General features: G+C 40.8%; 1 protein-coding gene across 2 annotated transcripts; it reads right to left on the bottom strand.

Moving 5' to 3' along the window:
• Positions 1 to 3,816: 3,816 nt before the first annotated feature.
• Positions 3,817 to 22,070, bottom strand: ANXA5 (annexin A5). 2 transcript variants are annotated; one of them, XM_057405151.1, is made up of 12 exons: positions 22,020 to 22,070; positions 18,645 to 18,729; positions 17,455 to 17,549; positions 16,664 to 16,777; positions 14,099 to 14,189; positions 13,058 to 13,137; positions 12,549 to 12,605; positions 9,489 to 9,582; positions 8,349 to 8,444; positions 7,749 to 7,807; positions 5,522 to 5,644; positions 3,817 to 4,374 (listed from the first exon to the last, which is right to left on the bottom strand). In XM_057405151.1, exons 1-12 carry the CDS (start codon positions 22,026 to 22,028, stop codon positions 4,312 to 4,314), a joined length of 966 nt encoding a protein of 321 aa, XP_057261134.1. In that variant the 5' UTR covers positions 22,029 to 22,070; the 3' UTR covers positions 3,817 to 4,311. The 2 variants fall into 2 exon arrangements, with proteins under 2 accessions (XP_057261134.1, XP_057261133.1); XM_057405150.1 differs by lacking the exon at positions 22,020 to 22,070 and adding an exon at positions 19,533 to 19,592.
• Positions 22,071 to 22,314: the final 244 nt, after the last annotated feature.

The raw sequence follows: 22,314 nt of genomic DNA on the forward strand, positions 1-22,314 counted from the left end.
AATCCGTCGGTAAGGCTGCCTTCGTGCAGTGCCACCAGCCATGACCCTGAGCGCAGAAAGCACACGCACCCTTTGCAGCAATAAGACGACTAGCCCAGAGACCCCTCCATGAGCTTTCTACATTTCTGCAGATGATTGGACAAAAATAACCATATGATTAAAAGCTTTACTGGGTCAAAGAGATTAAGTCTTTCATTTACAAGTCAGAAATGCGGTGTCAGCGGTAATGAACTACAGGCACTTTATAGTAAAGTTACCTAGAAAGTGCTTTTTAGTCACATTCCACGTGCCTATTCCAGGCTATGGATTCTTTTCAGCAACAACGTAATTTTTAACATCATCTTTTTGCAGGTGTTTTGTTGGTGGGTTTTTCTTTCATTTAAAACATGCAAGACACAGAAAGGATTCATTTCAGAGGGGAAAGTTACTATTTCTGATGAAAGCAATCCAGGGCAACTGGATTCCTAGTAGTAAAACAGTACTCCTAAAACACTTTTCTGGGAGGGCAAAGAGAGACAAAGGAGGAGGGAGAGTAGGCTCTCCAGGCAAAAGCAACAGTATTTGATTTCTTGAAGTTTGCTTGAGAATACATTCTCTATAGGTAGGAGGGTTGATTTTAGTGTTCATGTTCTGATTTGCTGCTCGCTTAGCAAAAAGAGTGACAGGACTTCTCAACACTTCAGAGTTGTGCCAGAAATTCACACAAATTTTCAGGACTCAAAATCAGAAGGTGGAGAGAAAAAAAAAACCAAGCCATCCCCTCACTCCCACAACGATTAACTATTGCCACACAGGAAGGAAGTAATTCATAGGCAGCTGTGGTTCAAAGTCAGGATTGTATTGGAGATTCCATAGTGTGTATTCCTAGAGGCAAGTTACATGCCAAATACTAGAAATAAAGCATCGGTTTTCAGACTTTGTTTCCTATGTATGTATTTCAAAAGGGAATTTCAAATGCTTCTGCACCATTTGCACCTTAAAACTTTCTGTAGATGATTGATATTATACTGACCCCTAACACAGCTCCTCTTCAGAGTTACTATTTACAGATTCTGACAGTAATTAATATCACTCGGTTTCAGTCATAAGCATCAGGTTTGTGACAATGGTCAACTTTTGCTAGAATAGCTTCATGTGCAAACATCATCACAGATACGTCTGCCTTTGGTGAAGGAAACATAGCAGGAGCCTCCTTCACACAGCATACATTGAAGGACATGTTTCAAGTGTCAAGAGAAAATACACAACAAAATCCATAACAGCACCAGTAATAAATCACAAAGATCAAATGCCATTTTCCTGAGAACTCTGAAGAAACTGAAGGAAGCTGAGAAATTAAATATAGCATCTAACCTCCAGAGCAGCAGAAAGCATCAGATGTGACCCCTTAGCAAAGACTATAGAGGAATCTATTGGGCTGAGGCTACAGACCAGTGGTTTTGACATCCACACTGAACAAAGGGATAAAATCATAATAATGAATATCAGGGGTGAGGACCTTGCAGAAGAGCCAGCACAGCTTTTGTGGGAAGGTGTAGGGGAAATCTTGCCTCTACACCTATTCGAATTTTTTGGTAAGTCAACAAGCAAACAAACAAAAGACAACTGTCTCTAGGTGGATTTGACCACACACAGCCATTTTCACAGCTATTTTCATAGCTGCTCAGCAGCAATTATTTTGTGCATGCCTTTACCTCAGTAAATAGTAACTCACTAAAAATACCAAAATACAAAAAAAAAAAAAAAAAAAAAGAAACAAAAAAAAACCAAACAAACCACCAAACAAAAAAACCCAACCAACCAACCAAAATACACACCCAAGCCCCAAGAAGCTTTCCGTCATCACAAGGTATTTCTAGGCAGTGGCTATATGCTAGGCTTGCAGTGTGTGCAGCTGGCCATGTTATTCAAGGGTGACTAACTGCAAATTAACAGTTAACAAAACAAAACCCCAACAGAGTTTTTTTCTTCTGCCAAACACCTAAAAATCTAAACAGAAATATCTAAATAAAAAGCTTACTGCTTGAATATTATTACCATTATAGCATGTTATTTGGAAAACATTTGATCATATTCCAAAACACAATACTATGACAAGCTGGTAAACACAATATAGACAGACTAAGTTTGCTACTGGTACAGTAACAAACCATACAAACAGCCTAGATATATCTTGAGTGACTGTATTTAAGGTTTTATGTATAAAGTCTCAAATGTATTTTATGTACATTGGGTTTCATTTTTAAGTAACTTTTTGACATTTGGATTCTGCCCCAGTCTCCCTCATAGCCAAAAAAAAAAAAAAAAAAAAATAAAAAATTGGAAGAGTAAACGTTACAATTAAGGCAAAGTTATGAGATTCATGGAATTGGCTTTCAAGCACCGCCTTTGACTTCACATTCAATCTGAATTTCTTATTTTGGGTCTGTACCTGGAGAAAACAATTTGAAGAATCCCTTTGCTGATTTTGAGGCTCTTGTAATCCCAGGTGTATCTTGTGCCAGAAGACACCAATCCAGAGCAACCCATCTTGAGTCCCATCTCCCTTTCCACAAAATTTCTTCTTACCCTGCACATGGTCCTAGCCCTTCCCTCCTCCAGCAGCAGCCCTCACCAGCTGCCCCTGTGAGTTATTCAGGGCATTGGACTGTAGCTGTGTGGTTGGATTCTGCCAGCCCAGGGCCCTGGATCGTGTCACCCAAGGGGTCAGAAGAGCTTCAGTGCCAGCATGTCAGAGGGGTGGTAACATGTAGCCTGAAGAGGGCAGGGCAGGATTACAGCAGCACGAGGTAGATCAGTTTGAGCTATGGTGGAAATGCAAACCACATACAGCAATGACTGAGAGAGTTCAGTAAACTGTCCAGGAAGATCAGAGAAAACCATTTAACTCACATAAAATATATATATATATGTATGTATGTATAAATTGTGCTGCTTTTAAGTCTTTAACACTTGTATCTGGAAAAAAAAAGCAGCAGGGAAAACAGTTAAAGTGGGAGTGCATGAGCAGGAAAGAGTGAATGTATGTGTGTAAGAATGAAAAACAAAGAAAGTTTAGAGTGGAGCAGGCTGTAGTTAACATATTTACTTATAAAAAGAGCTTTCATATTTCACACTGGAAACCAAGTACTTGTTAACAAGAGACAGAATCACAGTATAAAAAAATAAAACTTTACATTTATTCAATATGAAAGTTTTAAAGCTGTCCCAGAGTTCGAGGATTCCGCGTTGAGAGAAATGCAACACAGTAAAGAATCGTAACTAGTTTATTAATACAGGGAAAATATAGAGGTAACAAAAGATACAGTAAAGGATACTTCTGGTGTTTGGTCATCTCACCAACCCCAAGGACCCTGTGATGACGATCAGGAAACCAGCTCTGAGAATCCTCACTGCAGTGGGGGGTGGCAGGCTCAACCTTAGCGGGTGTCCCCATGGAGCCAACGCTGACCTGGTTGGTACAAGGGTCTGCCTCCTTGCATCACTTGAGGCTCGGGCTTTTATACTAACGAAAATGCACGCACATTCTGATGCAGGCGGCCAGCCTATATTGGAAGAAGTGGCCAGCAGTATCTAGAAAGGCCTCCGGGGGTAGGGACTTTTCTGGGGATGAGCCAAAGTGGGACCTTCTGGGGAGGGGCCAAAGTGGGCTTTGGGCCTACACACTAGACTAGACATCAAGACCTACAGCGGCACATTATATACTTAGAAACCTGCATACTAGAAGGAAAAATAAACCAAAAGTTTGAAGCAGTAGAATCATATCGAAGGGAAACCTGCTTTTTTTGCCCATTAAAAACCACATACAACTCTGCCGAGAGGGAAAAAATTTATTGGTCCTCTGAATTTCCAATGATTGTTTGCATTATGTTTAGCAAATTCATTCAAATATTACATACAAATATATCTTTTCTTCATTTGCAGTGTTAGAGCTAGCTAACATAACAGTGGAAATGTAAGGAATTAAAGCAAAAAAAGATAATCTTCAAATTGTTAGTGAAATACATGATTCTTTTTCTTATTTCAGCAGAATACTTGCAAAGAACCAGGTTCTGTGCTCACTACCCATCTTGCATGAATATGACTCGCACATATCACAGAAGGCACTTGAAATTCCTTGAAGTTGGGATGGCAGGAGGAGGAGGAGGGATCAGCTATCACTTCGGTAACAATACACTCATTTTTAGTAAGTGCAATACTAGTACAAATTCAAACAGCCAGAAAGCATTAAGATACAAAAACGTAGCTAAACATGCTAACTGAAGGGCTGCAAAGCTGGAGTACAACAAATCCTTCATGTTACTGCCACCATTACTCATCATCTCCACCACAAAGGAGCAGCAGCGCTTTCCTGTAGTCCCCAGACGTATCTTTCTGTTAATATAACAGACCAGTCACCATGAGTCACAACCACAGAAATGCGAAGAAAAGCAGCAGCCAGCATTTGCCCCACCCACAGGAAATCCACTTGGATGACTCTCCTCCAGTCAGGAATCACACAAGGAAATTCTCTGTCTCTTACGTTAGAGCTGTATTTACACAGTCAGACTTTAAGAAACACAAAAAACCTTCGAAAGCTTTACTAGAACTGAATTAGCCATTGCATATTACAATGTATTCCTCCACAAGTGAGAAAAGTCCAAAGGAGAAGTTGAAAGCAAGCACCAAAAGCAGCAACCTTTAAATGTGCCAATGCACCTCCCATCCCTGGAAAGGCCCCAGCCCTGCTCCCTGTAATTGATGAGAAGCTTTGCTACAAATCCCACAGGACAGCTGTATGGGCCCAACCAACAGTGTCAAAAGCAATTAAGACAAAATGATGTCAGGAATGATAACATAAAATCCTAAAAAGCAGCACACACACACACACACACACACACACAAAAAAAAAACAAAAAAAACAACAAAAAAAAAAAGCAAACCCAAAACCACAATCCAACAAAATGCCCCCCAAAAACCTAGGAAATAAATGCATTTTGGCTTCAACCTTGCAGCAACAGCTGCCTCTGGATTTCTTACTGGCTCTTTCCCTTCCTGCTCCCTCTACCCACTCAAAGGAGACTTATGATTCAGAGTGATTCCACAGCAAAATGCTTTCCACTTTGAAATGGTGCAGAAGGTTCCACACCGCAATCCAAGATTTAAACTTCAACCTTGTGGTAATTCAGACTCCAAACCCCAATATTACTTATTTGTAGCCAGCATCTCCTCTGAAGCACTGAAAATCAGAAGGAACCCAGACAAGAAAAAGGAAATGAAGCAGTAGCTAAAAATGGTGTATGAGTAACTGTAATTTCAGAAAATCACAACTGCTCTCCTAATGAACACTGGAAACAAAGCTTTAGCTTTCCATAGGAAGTATCCCCCACTTAAATGACAAGGGTACTTCACAAAACTGCAGACCAACCACCACTGCTCTCAGAGTGTACTGTTCACATCTGCCCCCTCCCATAACAATACAGTGGAAACAATGACATCTCAGTCACCCCTGTTTTCCCAGACAATGGAACAGTCATTTTACCTGAATCATTTGATGCAGTGATTTTGCAAAATTCTTTCTCAATTCTTGTCTAATATCCAACAGATCAATTTCACTCCTCGAAACCATGACTCTGATCAAGGTATCATCATCAGTGCCAGCCCCCTAAACAGAAAAGTTTAAATAGTATTAAAAGTGGAGTTTGTTCTAGAGAGATGCAGTAACAAAACAACACATACAAACAACTAGGGTGCAACACGGATGCACCAAGTGCAACAAGTGGTGTCTCAAAACACTCCTGAATTACATCTCTATTCCAAACACAGGGTATCTGGGACATTCACACTGCAGCGTGGAGAACAGTGGACTAGCCATGCAAGGCGCTCTAATCCCTGGACTTCTATGAAGTACCATATGGTCAGACATCTTATTTCATATTACATCTCACAGGCTTCACTGTGAATGCCCATAAAAATTTAAAATAACCAAGTTCCAAGAATACACAGTAGTACAGACCATCACCACATGCAAATCACTCCTTCAACACAGTCCAAGACTTAGAATTTCAGTCAGTTCTGGAGTTGGGTACATAAACCCTAACAATGACTAATACAAACCATGTAACCTCATACAATAAGACACAGGCAGCGCAACTCATTCCACAACTTATCCAGCTGATTAATTATGAAGGCAAACTTCACGAACCTTTTCCAACCACATAGATATGCCTCGCTCTTACCTAACTTTATAGCTTTAAACATTTTCAAGTTCTGTGTTGGCAGGCTATGACACTACATCCCAACCCCTCCGGTGCAGACAAGTCAGACTCCACACAAGCTGAAGTGATACAAACTTTCACATGCTGACCTGCTAATGACCTGAAGGAAGGACTTGGCAGAGTCCCCACGATCATCTTCAGCCTAATGTCCATGGTCGTTCAATCCTTCAACTGGATGTAATAGTCTTGAATTACATCTAAAAATGCCCTAAAGCTGCTCAAAAGTTATGCCATGAGTCCGATGGTTTCTGATTAGGAGTTGACATTAGAATTCAGTAAAGTCAGGCTCTGCCACACCCAATCATGAAAGTAAACTGCTCATTGTAGAACTTTGTCATGCCAAACTGGTTAATTAGAAGTACAAACTCTTCTGCCAATGCAATAATTGATGAAGATCTTTCTTATCTGAAGTGGTCAATGATTCTTATTTATATTAAAACTAAAACCGATTGAGGATCTCACCAGCAGACATTAATCAGACCTCTTGTAATAGAAGCGTACAAGAGTCTAAAACCTAAAGGAAAATATCTTCTATTGCATTCTTTAAAAAATAAAAAATAATAAATAGATAAGAAAAAAGTAATCCTCCTCATTCAGCTTAGCATACTGGTATAATATTTGGTGATTTCCATCTGAACCTTATTTTACATTGGTATCTATAAAAGCAGTAAAGCAGCTGTTAAACATTAAGCTACCATTTAATTTCTTTTGTACTTATTCTCATGCTGACACCTCAACGCAACCACCTGGTGACAAACATAATTCAGGGCTTTTCAGCAAGGGGAAGGGAGGAACTCTTCGTGGAAGCTGATAATCTGCCTGAAAACAATAGACTACCTACCTTGGTTTTAATTAATATTAGCCATTGTGAGTTAAAAATGCAGTTTCCCCTGCTTCCCCCCCTCTTCCCATTCAAGAGAAGGCAAAGCCAACAGAAACACAGCCTCTTTATTGAAGGGATTCCCCTGCAGAATCACTTGTAGCTACTTAAGCCTCTCTCCTTTTTTTCCCAAAGAGTTTCTTTTCCTTCTCAAAATGGGATGGAGAGTCATCAAAATGTGTTTGAAAGCTAACTACACCTTATCTCCAAAACAAGCAGCACTAAATCTGCACAACCTACAGTATAATTTCTGGTCATCTTTACTTCTTTAATATATCAACCACCTACACAGAACACTGTAGTCTTTATTCAGAACACTGTAGTCTTCATTTAGCTGAAAGTTCCCAGTGGATCTAGCCTGACATTTTCCAATGGAACAATACCAAGTCCAAAAATAGCTGATAAGACTGGTATTTCCTGTAAAACAGTCACAGTCTGACGAATTTATGAATCTTTTGTATCCTCTCCCAGATCTGCATTCCCCAAACCTTTTGCAGATACCTAGTGTATGCTGTTGGCATTTACAGTGAAAGAAGAAATGAAGAACAAGCAAAAGGGAGAGGATTTGTAGCTGGGGGAGATGGAAAGATGCATGGAAAACATGTACATACCTTCATGGAATAATACAGAGTCTCAGCAAAATAGGCAGGTACGCTTCGGATGCATTTCACTGAGAGAAGGCAAAGGGTTAAATTACTGACTGCTTTTCAACACAGAACAATCTTTCACTGTCAAGACAAGGTGTGTGTTACTGCATCATTCTCTCCAGTGCGGACAATAAAGCATAGAGCTTTCAGCTAGTCTGTTCCTCTGCTACAACTCTTTGGGTTCCAGGAGTTAGAATGCATCATGTATTGCTAATGGAAAAGAGAATTTGCTAGTCAAATTCTACTCCCAGTTACAAGTCTACTATTACATTGTCCTAAGCACAATGCCAGGAATATAAAGGCAGTTTTGTCTCACTTTCTGACCGTGGTGCACTTGACCACACAGAACACTGTTCACCACCACCTCCTGGTCCACTTATCCCCGCCTTCCCCACCTGTTAAAGGCAAAATAATAGCCTGTTCTCTAGATCAAAATGGATCTCTGGTGATTAACTGTAAAAAATAAACCACGTTTTCATGCCACTTCCTACAACAGCTGCAGTTTAAGGAGGTCTGGGAATAATGAAGAAGGCCAGTACTAGATCTAGATAAAGGCTTTATTACCAACTGCCAAGAGCAGCTTCTCCAAATCACCAGAGGTTTCACGGTCAATGGTCTCTTCAATTTGAAAGCCGCTAATAGTCATGTATTTGTCAAACACTGCAAAACAGAAAGTGTGCTTAGTCCCCTGTATAGCCAGCCTTTCTCCCAGTATCATCCCCAGTATAAGTGAATACTACCTTTATCTCCTTATCCACAGTTCAAATGCTATCATCCACTCATTCTTCCCTCTATTCTATTTTTAATACCTATTTCCTACCATATTCCTACTATACAACACAATACTGTACCTGGGGAGGAACCCTGTATACCAGTACTTGCTGGAGGTCAACCAGCTGGAAAGCAGCTTTGCAGAAAAATTGCTGGGGGTCCTGGTGGGCACCAAGTTGAACATGAGCTTGCAGCATGCCAGTGTGGCAAAGGCAGCAAATGGAATCCTGGGCATATTAGGAGAAGCATTGCCAGCAAGTGAGGAAGGTAATCCTTTCCCTTCTGCTCAGCACTGGTGAGGCTACACCTGAAGTTCTGGGCCCCCCAGGTCAAAAGAGATATGGAGCGACTGAAGCAAGTCCAGTGAAAGGACACTAAGATGATTAAGGAACTGGAACATTTCTCCTATGAAAAAAGGCTGAGATAGTTGGGACTGCTCAGCCTGGAGAATACCAGTTTGGAAAGGACATCAAAACATACCTTGTCATTATTTCCAATGGCCTAAACAACTTGATAAAACAGGCTTATGACTGGGTAAGGAACAGGGAAAAAAAATGTTTCTATTGACAGCTGGTAAAATATAAAAGGGTTGATCTTGTCATGGCTGGATGACTCACAACAGACTCTCAGCATCACTTCTATTGCCATGACCTCTTTCAAAAGGAAAAAAAATATATAGGAAAAAAACCACCCCAGGTGTCCCTCAGATCTACTGCACTACTCCTTCCAGCAGGGGATAACCACAGCTAGTGGGGAACTGAACTAGAGAGGACAAAATTAAATGCATAAAGTATAGGAAAAAGGCAATTAAAGATTTCTAGTCTTGACAAATGCAGTACCAGAAACAACTTCTCTACCATTTCTACCCCCTGGCTGAGTAATACTGAGACTTCAGGCAAAAGTTTTCAAGCACACATGAACCACACTACCTACCCCTCCTTAAATGAGAAATGCTTCGGGTTCCCAAAATGGTGATGAATTTTTCTTCATCTGTTCCCCATTTCAGCTCCCCAGCTCTAAACAAAACCTGTTGTAAATTCCAAAGATCAAAACAGCAGGATTTGTTATGCATCCCCACACACTGTCAAAAAGCTCTCTTTGTCTCACTCTGAGGAGCATTAAACTTACCAACAAGCTATAGCTGGGGGGCGTGCAAAACAACCCAAAACCAAAATTGCCAAGTACTGAACTGACTTTTGAAAGAAATAAATGATAAATTCTAAAATTGATTGTGAAAGCCTTTATATGAGTAGTACTGCTTAAGGCCCTAAAACTGACTATGTGCATAGTCCCCTTCAAAAGCTTGAAGTTTTCTTAAACTGTGATAATACAGGAGAAAATTCATTCCCAATACTGGTTTTCCTGTCCTTTTCATTTTTTCCTTCCACTTTTTCAAATCAGGCTAGCAAAACTTCATGATGACTCCTAGCAATGGGAGAACCAAGCTAACCTGGCTCAGAAGGAAGTTTTCCAAAAATGACAGCAAGATGTATTTACAAGCTCTTGGAAATTAATTTATAGGCTGCTAAATTCATAGTCATACAAAACCAAATTTTAATTATTTAATCATTTTAACACATTCATTGCTCTTCAGGCAAGTCTTTCTATAATGTAATGACCAGGCCATTAGCAGCATTCAGGAAACTAATGCACTTCTAAAAGCTGGCATAAGCAATAGGAGTAGTGAAATGAGGAATCAAAAAACACCCACAGAAAATGAGATTAGTTCCTTTTCCCGACACTCAGAAGCATTCTTCCAAATCGTGTACTAAACACCATGTAAGGAGAATGATTTTGTCCCTATTCTCCGTCCTCAGTGAGCAGAAGACAGCCAGACAGGTTACAACCTACCTATACTCAAAGCAATCAAAATATTTCTTAGGAAAATCCCACAAACAAATCTGCTGCACAGCAATGCTGCTGGCCCTCTGTCTGTCCATGCTGTAAAACCTGAATGGGATGTTAAGGAATTTTCTATTTATATTTGTCCCACCATCCTATTCAAACCAAATTTCTGACTGCTGCTTCCTCTATTTTATATTAATGGCACAGACTACAAAAAGGGGGAAGGAAAAGCTACTAAGACATTGCAAGGATATTTAATTCAAATAATATATGCTAAGATCTTCAAATGAGTACCAGCACTCTCCATCCAATAGCAAATGTTCCAGCACAGCATTCAGAAACAGCAGGAATGCATTTTAGAACTACCAGAAGTTGTGAATGACATTTTGTGCAAGCTCTAAGCTTTTACCTGCCTTGCTGCTGTGCAATATGTCAACTGCATGAATTTTTTAAAGCAATAGTCCAAAAATCTCTTCTGAAAAGTTGAATTTTCTCTTACAAGCATTCTCAGAACAGTCTTGCAAGTTCCATGCATATTCACACTATCTCATACTATGAATGCCCATTCTCCAACTGCTTTGAATTCACTTTTAATAATCATAGACCCCCAAAAAATCAGAAGTCACTACTGAGCAGAAAGGTTGCCCTCTAATGTATCAGATCCTTCTCAGAATATCATATTAATCAAGAGAGACATTGGGAAGTCAAAAATAGTCTTACATTTGCAGTGTCATGTACCTCAATTCTGACCATATATACCTGGCAACAGGAATTACAAAATTACCTGAATCTGTTCCAGCTATGCTGGCTGTTGAATGCAGAAATACCAATCAAAAGTATCATGACAGAAGACCTCTCTGTTTGGGTCCCAGCTCAAGCCAAATGCACATAACAAACCACAGAGACCATTCAAAAAACCAGGCTTTCTCAACATTTATGTATGGTGCCTCCTAAATTTACATGCTCATTTAAACTCAGTTAAAGAGGCTAAAAGGAATCTGTCTACCTACCAAGGCCAGTGGTTCACAGGTTTCCTCAATTACGTAAGCCCAGCTAAACACAAGACTGACACATTTTCATGAAACACTCCAATTCATGATGCAAACATTTGCCTCACTAATTTTCAAACTCCGATTTCCACTCTTATTTGTAATAGCAGGATAACAATGTTTTCTGAATTGACATAAAAAAGGATAGGCTGTGACAGTAAAATACATTTTGCCAGTCTGTCTCTTCATCTTGCCCTGCTAACAGGAAAACGCTTTACTGATCTGGTATTCTGCTTTTTCTCCTTGTCACCTTCAACAATCCATAGATTTTCTTTCATTTCAACTGACAATTTATGAGAGGAAAACGTCTATCCCAGAGTTATCTGAAATAACTGAGAAGAAACATCCATTACATGAGTTCTGCAATCAAGTTGCTGAAATATTGACTGTTGCTACAACTAACAAAGCCAACAGCATCCAGCAAGAGACCGCAACAATGGTGCCAATTAACTGCTGGTATTCCTCTTCTTGTGGAGCACAGGCTAAATGATCAGTGGCAACATCATGGACAATGTTTGCAAAAGGGAATACCCGGGTCCCCAGAAACCCTTTAAAGGCAATTCATAGGCTGCCATCTGATTACAGTAAAGCAGAACGTTTGGTATATTTCCTCTTTTTAGTATGCCAACCTCTATGAAGGCATCCCTCACTGAATAGCATTAGTATTTCCCTAAAACACGTATATGACACGATACATATGGATTGAATTCAGACAGAAATTCAAGTCAGACATTAAGGAATGAACCATTAATATCTCTGAGTTTTCCAGCAGTCAATTTCTTAGCATCACAAAAAATCAGCAACCATCACTGTCTTCCAGAGAGCTAATCACTGTTCCATTCAGGTACCTCATTAAGTAATAAGCAAAACAAGACACACTTTACACAGTAATGTCAAAGTGCCAAAAATCTTGATACCGACGTTTCAGGTTTTGACACTTGTTTTGTTCACAGAATTTATTAAAAAAAACCAGGAGAATGTATTAAGCAGCACACACAATGAACCTTAACAGTTTCTCTGTCACATCTGAAGTCTAGTTCTATATTCTCTTTGCAAGATAACTTGTACAAACGCCCCCAAGCCCAAGGCATTCACCCACCTGAGCATCCTGCTCAACAAGACTCTCATTGATGCCTCCATCAGGATCCCTATTTGCCTAAAGAGAATTTTTAAAACTTGTTAAACTGAAGAATCAGAAGTTGAATCAAAAAAAAACTTACCTGTTATACTGAGCCTTTAAAAGGAACTGTGAGAAGTCAACCCTACTACATCTCCAAAATCACCTTATTTTTCCCTTCTGCTTATATATGTCCTCAGCAAACAAATGTTCTCTTCTCCTATTGCTTTCGAAACCCAACATAGCAGGCATTCTGCTATACCTGTGAGCAGTACAGAAGTCTCTCAATTCAGCAGATGTGGAAATAACTCATAACAGAGCTTAAAACTGACCCTGTAAGTCAGAAGTGACCCAGTTTCAGAACTGACCCTGCCTATCAGGGGTCTATTTAGAATCCCAGCTTAATAAGCAGAAAGTGACAAATGTACATCAGACAGGAAAACAGAAGTGAAACTCATACATACATGCCCATATACAAAGGAGATACCGACCTGCAGCAGGACCACCAGCAGTCTCTGAAAATAGCCTGATGTTTCTCCTGTGATCTTATCCTCCAGGTTGGCCTCATACTCTGCAAAAGAGCAATACCTATTCACCACCTTACAGACTTCCTCACTATTTTGAGGAGAAAGCAAGGAAAAGCAAAAAGTTAATTTGACTCACAGCTTGTAGAAACATTTATCAGACACAGCTTTAACAACTAGGACACGGTCTGCTTTCACTTATAACCTAACATTATTATAAAAGAGATAGCATCTCACACCTAGTAGCAGGAGCAGATTACTCAAAATATTTTTAAATACAAGGTTACAGGCGGAGATTCAACTCTTTAAGGAATTAAATAGGACACAGATCTGGACTTATGCTAAAACATGGTAGTATCACAAGTGTACAACTGTGAGCCCAGTCTAGTGCTAATAAATTTTGCCCTTGGAGACCTTAAGTTTCACTATGAGCCATATGAACATACAAAAATTTCTTTTGTAGCAGGAACCTGCATAGGGGTAAAAGAAATGTTTTGAATTAAACACCGCCTTGGAAAACAAACAAACAAAACTCCCAGAAACCCCAACCCCACAAATAACAGCCCCACAATCAAAGGGTAAAAGCAGGTATCCCTGCGGACAGCTGAAAAACTGTACCTGCTTTTGCAGAAATGTATATCCTGACCAGAATGCAAAAAAATCACTTCTAGTTTTTGATGTGAAACCAGTTTCCTAGTTTCCAATTACTACAAATCCCCTTTCAGTCAAAGGTCACTGGTGAAAGAAAGAAATGCATTTGAAAGAATTCTAACACCCTAACCTGCAGTTATACCCTGACATAAAAACTATTTTAGCCTACTATCCAAACTCTAGTTTCTTTCAATCTGAAGTTTTGCAACACAGCAGAACAAAATCCCACTTATTGAACACATCCATCAGTTACAGACAGACCTTATTTGAAAGATGAACTAAAACCTTATTAGGAGAACTGAACAGGGACCCTGGAACTTTACTTCGTACAGAACTTTACTTCATACCGAACTTTACCTTGCAGATAAACCTGTTTAATATTCTGCACTTCTGCAGGTGTTCTGGAGGCCAGAATTTCAGTCAACACTTTCTCATTGGTTCCTGCTCCCTGCAGGGGTGCAAGTACAAATCAGTTGATAGAACAACAAAAGGAAAAGAAGAATTCCCTTTGATAACCAAAAGCAAACATCAGCTTGGACCAAAGAAAGAAAAACTATTTTCTTCTTTCTGGTATATTATGGGGGATTTGGAAAGAATTTCTTCCACTCCCAGCTTGGCTGTTTCAAAACCAACCCAACACTTAAAGGCTCACTGTTGCAAGATTCAAATGAGCCCTTCCATGCTCAAGTACACCCAGATATGGCTCAGTTCTTCACTATTACAGTCAATGACATCAAGCTAAGTGCATGAACAGACTAACAGTCTCCATTTTAGCTCTAGTTCATATACTGTCTTTCATCAACTAGTACACAGATAAACAGAGCTCTCCATGAATTGTGCTATGTTAAACCCACACTCTCTTCCACTGCTAACAGACACATTTTACAACAGAACTGCTAACCCAGACAGTTCAAGCTGCTGCACTCATTCCAGCAAGCATAACAGGCACTCTTCACTTTTACATGGATAAGATTTAAGAAAGCCAAACAAATATTTTGTTTCCACAAGTCTGAGTCTTTGTCTTTGTCTGTAAGAATAAGCCACTGCTCTTTGCGCTTCCAAAGGAGCAATTTCAAAAAGCAATACTGAAATACAATACTGTGTCTTTTTTTTGCTTCAGCATGTTATCTAAAACCTTTCCTGTAAAGAAAACGTGAATACTAACCACATACAAAGGTATCCAAGTGCATACATAGATATACATAGAATACAAATCTGCCAGATTACACATAATCATTTCACAGCACACACTGTTCCAAGAACATGCCACTGAACAAGTGGGGCAGGCATGGTTGTATTAATTCTAATCCATGTAATAGCAGTGAAAATTGGTAGGACAATCTTTGGCACAGATTTAACACTCTTAGCTGAGTTGTTATCTTGCACCAAAGTCCCTGCTATCTCATCTTCTTTACTGTTGTTATCCACCTCAGCTGAACTGCAGCTAGTACTTTTTCCTGTGCAGACACATTCTCTGAAATCCTACGATCTTGTGTTTAATATCATTTTTGTAAGTGTAAAGAACAAAACCACTCTTGTTTCACTATCTCTATTTTCCTCCTACACTCATCTGTTCTGTCATTTCCCTGTCAGTCTTTGACTCCTATGTCAACAAGAGCAGCTTGGGAATGAATTTTTTCCCTATTAGCCAATAGGATCCTTATCAGTTTCTTTGTCAGGTGCCATCTTCCCTTCCTCCACTGCATATAAAGACATTACAGAAAATGTCCAGGATTAAAGTTTCTGTTGTCTGAGATACTACTTGCTGGGTCATGGGTTCCTGAGCACTAAGCTTGCACAGTTGACTCAAGCCTACATATTAACCAATTGGTCATCAAGGACCTTGAGAGTTTGCGTGTCACCCAACAAAGCACTACCTGACACTAGTCAAGTTCAATGTCCCCTACTTTAATCAACAGTTTCTGTGAATAATCCAGGCACATCCAATTCCTGAATTCCCATAGGCTTAGGATATCAGACAGGTGTGACTCGGGGGAAAAATGAGGACCACATGGAATAAAACACACTAAAAGGTCTACACATACAAACTGCAAATTGCTTATTTATCTGGCCTTCCCAGAAAGGAACTAAATGCATTCAGCTGAAGAGAAACACTTGAAAGGTTAACAGTGACAGGGCTACCAACTCTTCCCCCTGTATCCTTGGAAGCAGCTTTTGGAACACCTTCAATACTACAGATAATATCCCCTCACAATTTTGGTGACACTAGTTTACCCAAGTATTCTAGCCCCTCAAATTTAGAGTTGCACTGTAATCCATCAGGGAAAAAACACTAGGGAGTGTTGTTCCCCTGATGGATTACAGTGCAACTCCCTTAAGTAATAGTCAAGAAGAGACAAACAAGTAACATCACACTTTAATGAAATGCCTTTAACTAATTTGCAGCCAGAGCTGTACAGCTATAAAACCTAGGCTGCTCACAGCTGAAAGATCTGGTGTCCACTGGTTTTAAGTACTGCACTTTAACAGCAAAAAGAATTTAAAAGCAACATGAACATCTACTTATTGCACTTAAATCAGAAAGAACAAGTCTTAGAATTCTGCTATGTAGATTTTAATCTGAAACTACAGCCACAGTGTTCTCTTAAGATTAGTTTCTCAGGAAAATAATTTCACGTAAAACATTACACTGAACAGATTTCTAAGCTACCTCTAATGAGTTATTAGGATGAATAACAAACCAGGCAATACCACAGCATTAGCAATAATAGCAGGTGTTAGCATAACATTCCTAATTACAACCAACAAACAAAAAAGGCTACTTTATTAGAACTCCTCCTACCTACCAAGTGTTCATTTCTAAAAATAAAAAAACAAAAAACAACCAACCAAGCAAACCACAACAAAAGAGCAACAAATATTTCATTTAATGTATGTACTCCCTTCGTTCACTCCTCTTACCTTGATGGCATGCTTCAGTGCATGAGCATCAAAAATGTATGTTGGTCTCATCAAAGATACCATCAGGGTTTCAAATTTGCCGGTAAGTTCAGATTTCAGGTCATCTACAAGATCCTAATGCAGAACAAATAGTGCTGTGATAAACAAGGACTAACCATTTCAAATGGATGCATGTGTGCCTGCAAGCTGCAAGACTCTGTGGACACATCAAATAGCACAGGGGACAGGGCTTCTGTTTTAACTGGTATCTGAACTGAAACAAATGTAGCCAGATCAGGCAGAAGAAAAGGGCATGTGGAAACTCTGAAAGGTAGAGCGAACTTAAGGTTTTATCAGCCAACATATTTGGTTTTATTCTCTCCTATGGTATTGGGCTGCTTTATTTCTGTCACATTTTCTAGCTCTAGAAGTTTTTTTTCTCACTATCACCTTGCACTGCAGACCCTGCATCAAAATATTTGGTAATGCCTTCCGTACCGAGAATGAGGGTAGTACTAGAAGCATACTAAGCGGAACCTACAGGAGCTTCTGCACAAAACTCTACTTAGGGCATACTAGGCTAAAATACAGAAAAAAAAGAAGCAATTTCCTTGTGCTAGCCTAAAAGGAATACTCTAACCTAGCCAGCAATTAAGGACATGGCAGGGTGGGGAGAGGGGGAGACAGAAGCAAAACTAGATGTTCTGCAAAGCAGCCTTTTACAGGGAACATGATGAATGTGCAACACAGGTTTAAGTAAACGTCGTAAGTAATATTTGGTTCATTTCTAGAGGTATTTTTCTTCTTCTCACCCTGCCAAATAAGGTTTTAAAGGCAGATGCAATCTCTTGACGCTGAGCATTGTTTCTGGTGGTAAGGATCTTCAGAACAGTTTCTTCATCAGTCCCTGAAGTTAGAAAGAACAGAGTTACAAACACACTCTAAAAACCGAACAGTTGTGTCACAAAATCAAAAGGCAATGAACGGCACATTGAAAATAACAGTCTACTGACAAACAGCAGAAGCATTCAAGTAACAAATGTCACCATACCCCAAGCTGAGCCGTCAGCTTTGGTGTCCGGCTGTTATAAAAACATGACTGGAAGACATGAGTGTTGCTCTCCCTCTGTGCTCCATTCCAGACACTGCTCCCAGCACCCCAGGCATCAGCTACATTTACTCAGAGCCTGTATTCTACATAGCAGCCTTGCCTTTAGGCATACCAAGATATTTTCTTTAGAATAAACAATCTATGGACTCTCAGCTAAACTCAGTCCAGTAACCCAAACACCCCAGAGTACAGAAGTGCAGAGCTATCACCCATTTCATGTACAGCAGTTCACAAAGTAGCCCGTAAGAGCATTTAGTAACCCTACTGAATTAGCCAATAGGGCGAGGCATATCACATTTCCCTTCTTCCCTTCTCTCTGCTTCCTACTGCAGGCAGCTTCAAAGAAAGCAGCAAATTAGGATTTGTTCCTGCAGGGAAGTTTTGGGGCACAAAGCTACAGTATGAGTTTGTAAAGCACTTGCCAGCCTACATTCAAGCTGTGGGCTTGCACTCTTTGTTCACAGTAACTGTGATGTGCTTATGCACTTCCAGACCAAGGGGGCTGTCACACATTTTCCAAGCATAGAGATTCCAGTGTACTGTCGTAACTCTCCGCACCGGTTGCCTGTGGAGAGTGGTCGCCACAGTCTAGCTGACTGTGTAATAAAACTCGGAGTGCAGAGAAGCCTGTGGTGCATCAATTTTTAAAGGGGAATGTGCAAACCACCTTTCTTTTTCCCCCACTTACGCTAACCTAAAAAACAACATCCTTGAGAGCAGCAGAGTCACAGCTAGGCCGCGCCCAGGTCCATGCACTCCTGGGGTTGTCATTCCATAGCATGCAAGTGCACGCCCTACCCTCATCTGCTGACAGGAAAAGAAATGAGTTCAGAAAGGATGTTTGCAAAGGAGAGAGAGCCCTTCTCTTTTCATGCAATACATTATTCTTACCCAGTCCCTTCATAGCCTTACGAAGAGCTTCTGCATCAGCTCTGGCATCAAAAGGAGCGAAGGCTGTCACGGTGCCTCTCGTGATCTAGAGGGAAAAAAGGGATGGGGGGGAAAAGGGGAAAAGCCATGAAATAGAGGATAGCATCTTTCAGCTCTCCATACATCAGCTCAGACTAAATCTGAATCCATAATCCAAAAGACGATAAGTGTTTTTCTTGCAAGTGTCTAACTCAATAGCAATCCGTGGGTACTTAAACACAGCTCCCTCAAAAGGTACTACTGTACTACTGTGGTTTTACTTAGCAACACACCAGCTAAGTTCAGGTATATTTACATAATGGTAGTTTGCATGACAATTACTAAGAAAATACCATATGTTCAGGTAATTCAGGAAATTAATTGCACAAATCATGTATGCTAGAAAAGCTGCACAAAGATCCAAGACACTTTTAGGAGTATGAACTTCCTCCCCTCCAGAAAAAAACAACTGGAGCTCTCAATCATTATCACTGATTTCTTTCCATCATGTTGCAAATGAGACCTACTGAACTGCAACGGTTTTTGATTTTTTCACCACGTTTCTTTTGACATAAGCAACTCTTTATTCAAGTGTTTCAGCTACGTTTCTCACAGTAGTTTGCAGCTAAAAACAAATAACAGTTCAAAACATACGGATAACAGATCAGCCCGTCCAGCACAAAAGCAATTCCACTAGGTTTCCATGGGATTTTCTCTTTGGGCCAAACACAAAAGTATATTCATTACCCTTATGGAAAAGTCTTGCCACTGAAGACCACACAGAGATCAAGAGTTCAAACTTCAGTTTAGTTTAGTGCTTTAAAACTAACATAACTGAAGAAACACATAATTATTTCATGACATCCTTACCACAATTTCGAGGGCAGCAGGATGAAAATTACACTGTGAGGTCATGAATATAGGCACAGAGCTGATGCAAACACACAGCTGTAAAGATGGCTCTAAAAAAAACCTCTCTAAGCTTAGTAATGCTTCAGGTTGTCCACTTAAATGGAAGGAGTAAGCTCTGGTCAGCAGGCTATATTCACATCTGCCCCACTAAATTTAAACTCCTGACAAAAAAAAAAAAAGGAGTTACACAACATCTGTGTTGAACTCTGAGCCAGTACATCATGGAGACACCAAACATAGGGAGGAAGGAAAGAAAAAAAAGGCAAGTGAGGGGGCTGGAGAGGGGGAGAAGAGCAAGCAATAGCAACATAGGAACCAGTGCAGGGACATCTGGAAAAGCACTCAGAGAATCCTTGCAAGTAACCTCAACAATGCCCAACAGGTCCTTAGGACCTGATGCTGAAAAAGTGTTTGTACTTCGGAATATGAGAAATAATTCTCTGAATCCTTACTGGAGCTGGCGATACTATTCCTGGGCCCCAAGTCATGTATGCCCATTGGCAGAACAGGAACTCTGGATACAGCATACAGCAGCCACACCTTCACCAGCAGCAAGCAACCCTTTCCTGGCAGTTTATAAATGGGTACACAAAATACTCCCAACTTCACATTCAGAGAAAACTTTGAGAGTAGCAGACCAAAACACTTAAGTCCCCAGCATGCAAGCAACTATATTCTTTTTTGTTGCTTTCTTCACAGATTTCTGAATTAGGCGACAGCATTTCCAAGGCTGCTTGTTCATTGAGCAGGAAGAGACTCTACCATGTGCATTAACAAAGACCACTGCATGTACAGCCATGTGAGAAAAGACAGCTTGTTAGGCCAGCAGTGCTCCTTCAAAGAAAGCAGGTAAACACAGCCTGCACAGCACACTACAGCATGCTGTAGTTTTCCTACAAAATGAATGAATCTTTTTGTCCCAGACATGAAAAACACAAAATCCCTCAGGTCTTTGGGGGAGGAGGAAAAAAAACTTCCTATAATGGAGCAAGAACAAATGCTTCAGTGACCAAGACTCTAAAGATAACTTACCTGCTTCAAAGGTTTTATTCTGTATCTAGACTAAATTCAACTTCAGTACACTGTGCTGTGCAGCCTTTGTGAACTCTGAACCTTTAGGTGCACATATGAATAACTACTGCGAATTGACACTTGACATTTCATATTGTTAGGAATTTTCATTTCTTACCACTACGTCATGGCACAGCATGACACAAGAACAGACACCTGGCATATGGAACAGAGCTCACTCTTCAAACTATTATTTTCATAAAATGAATTACAGGCTACAAAGCTTTAATACTCCAGTCTTTCATGGCTGCATAATCGCACAGGCAAAGAATGCTACTTAAGTGGAAAGCAGCTCTCTACAAGGTGGAAATTGGAGGGTAAGGCTTACCTAGTACAAGACGGACCACAGTTAGTAACCCAGCCTCAAAGCGTTACCTCAGGCAGTAGAAAATTCTACCATGTGAAGACAACAGCAACTGGTTTGCACCAGTGAAGAATTAAATGTTCCTTTTACTAAGATCAAGAATTAAAGTTTGTGCCTCTCTGGAAGAGACAATTCCAAATATTCACACCTTTACTAAAAGGAAGCAGAAAAGGAAGCTTACCGCAAGCCTGTAAGCAATGCTACATATACCTTAATAAAAGGCTGTCAACTTAAGATCTGCCTGGTCAGATGCCCTGCACTGGCATGGGTTCTTCCTAAGATGCATCCTACAAAGCAAGCCTGATGTTTAAAAAACAGAAAAAAAAACCCTCTTTATCCACCCGTGTGCGTGTGCATCCAAAAACTTTAAGGATTAAGTATAATACTGTTAAAATAAAACTTTTTTTTTTTTAATGAAGTACCTTTTTTTTGGTTTAAAACTGATCCAGACGGAATATGAGCAAATATTCACAGGAGTGTTAAAACATCACCAATTGCATTTGATGCAACTACAGAAACAAATGCTGGAGTCCACCCTGTTTTCCAAGCCTTCATCCAGGCTCGAACCAGAGCAACACAAGGGCTGCGAAGGAAGAAAAAAACCCCACGAAGTACTGCACGATAGCTGCAAGGATTCCAGATAGAAATCAAGTTTGATAGGGGATACCAAGACCCTGTATGTGCAGGGCACAGGCACGGCTGTATTTTCTCCTTCCTCCTCCAGTGGAAGGCGCCTCCACCCAGGCACTAACGAAAATTTGGCCAAATTAGAGGAAACCGGCAGAAAAAAACAACAGTTCTGGTTGACGTGTGCCTCACATGATGAGCTGCCTTCCCTGTCCCACTCCCTTCTGCGTTTCCCCAGACGTAGGGATGGGTTGATTTAAGGGAGACCGAACAGGAGGAAAAGCAAGGAAGCAGATAAGAGGAGAATGTCCCGGGACCAGCCTGGCTGGGCAGGAGCGAGCCCACCGAGGGGCCGCGGCGGCCGCCAGACAGTCCCACCTCACCTTCGCCATCTCTGGTATTTGCCGGGCAGGGGCTGAGTCCAAATCCGCGTCTGCAACGGAAGATGCGACAGTGAGCGACCAGTCCGGACCGTCCCACCCCGCGACCCGTCCCGGTGCCCCCTCGCCGCGGGGCAGCGCCCTCACCGGCAGCCGGTCCGCTGAGCCTGTGCCGCACAGAGCCACCAGGAGCACGGAGCGAGGAGAGAGGGAGGGAGGGAGGGAAGGCGGAGCCCGCTGTTCCGCCGCTCGCCTCACCCGGGAGCCGGGCCAAGCCAGGCTCCACCCCGGGCGGGAG

The sequence above is a fragment of the Pezoporus wallicus genome, unplaced genomic scaffold (assembly GCF_028554395.1).
Source record: "Pezoporus wallicus isolate ANWC-B61680 ecotype Strahan unplaced genomic scaffold, APGP_CSIRO_Pwel_v1 contig_6789, whole genome shotgun sequence".
Taxonomy (NCBI): Eukaryota; Metazoa; Chordata; class Aves; order Psittaciformes; family Psittacidae; genus Pezoporus; species Pezoporus wallicus.

Bases quoted from the DNA above. Each gene is read 5' to 3' on its own strand.
- ANXA5 (XM_057405150.1), bottom strand. From the start codon at position 19,577: ATGACCTCACAGTGTAATTTTCATCCTGCTGCCCTCGAAATTGTG. The intron at 13,138-14,098 runs GTAAAGTTCGGT...GCTCTTTTGCAG, and splicing joins TAAACAGGTTTATCTGCAAG to AGTATGAGGCCAACCTGGAG. The intron at 12,606-13,057 runs GTCGGTATCTCC...AATTCTCTTTAG, and splicing joins TGCTGGTGGTCCTGCTGCAG to GCAAATAGGGATCCTGATGG.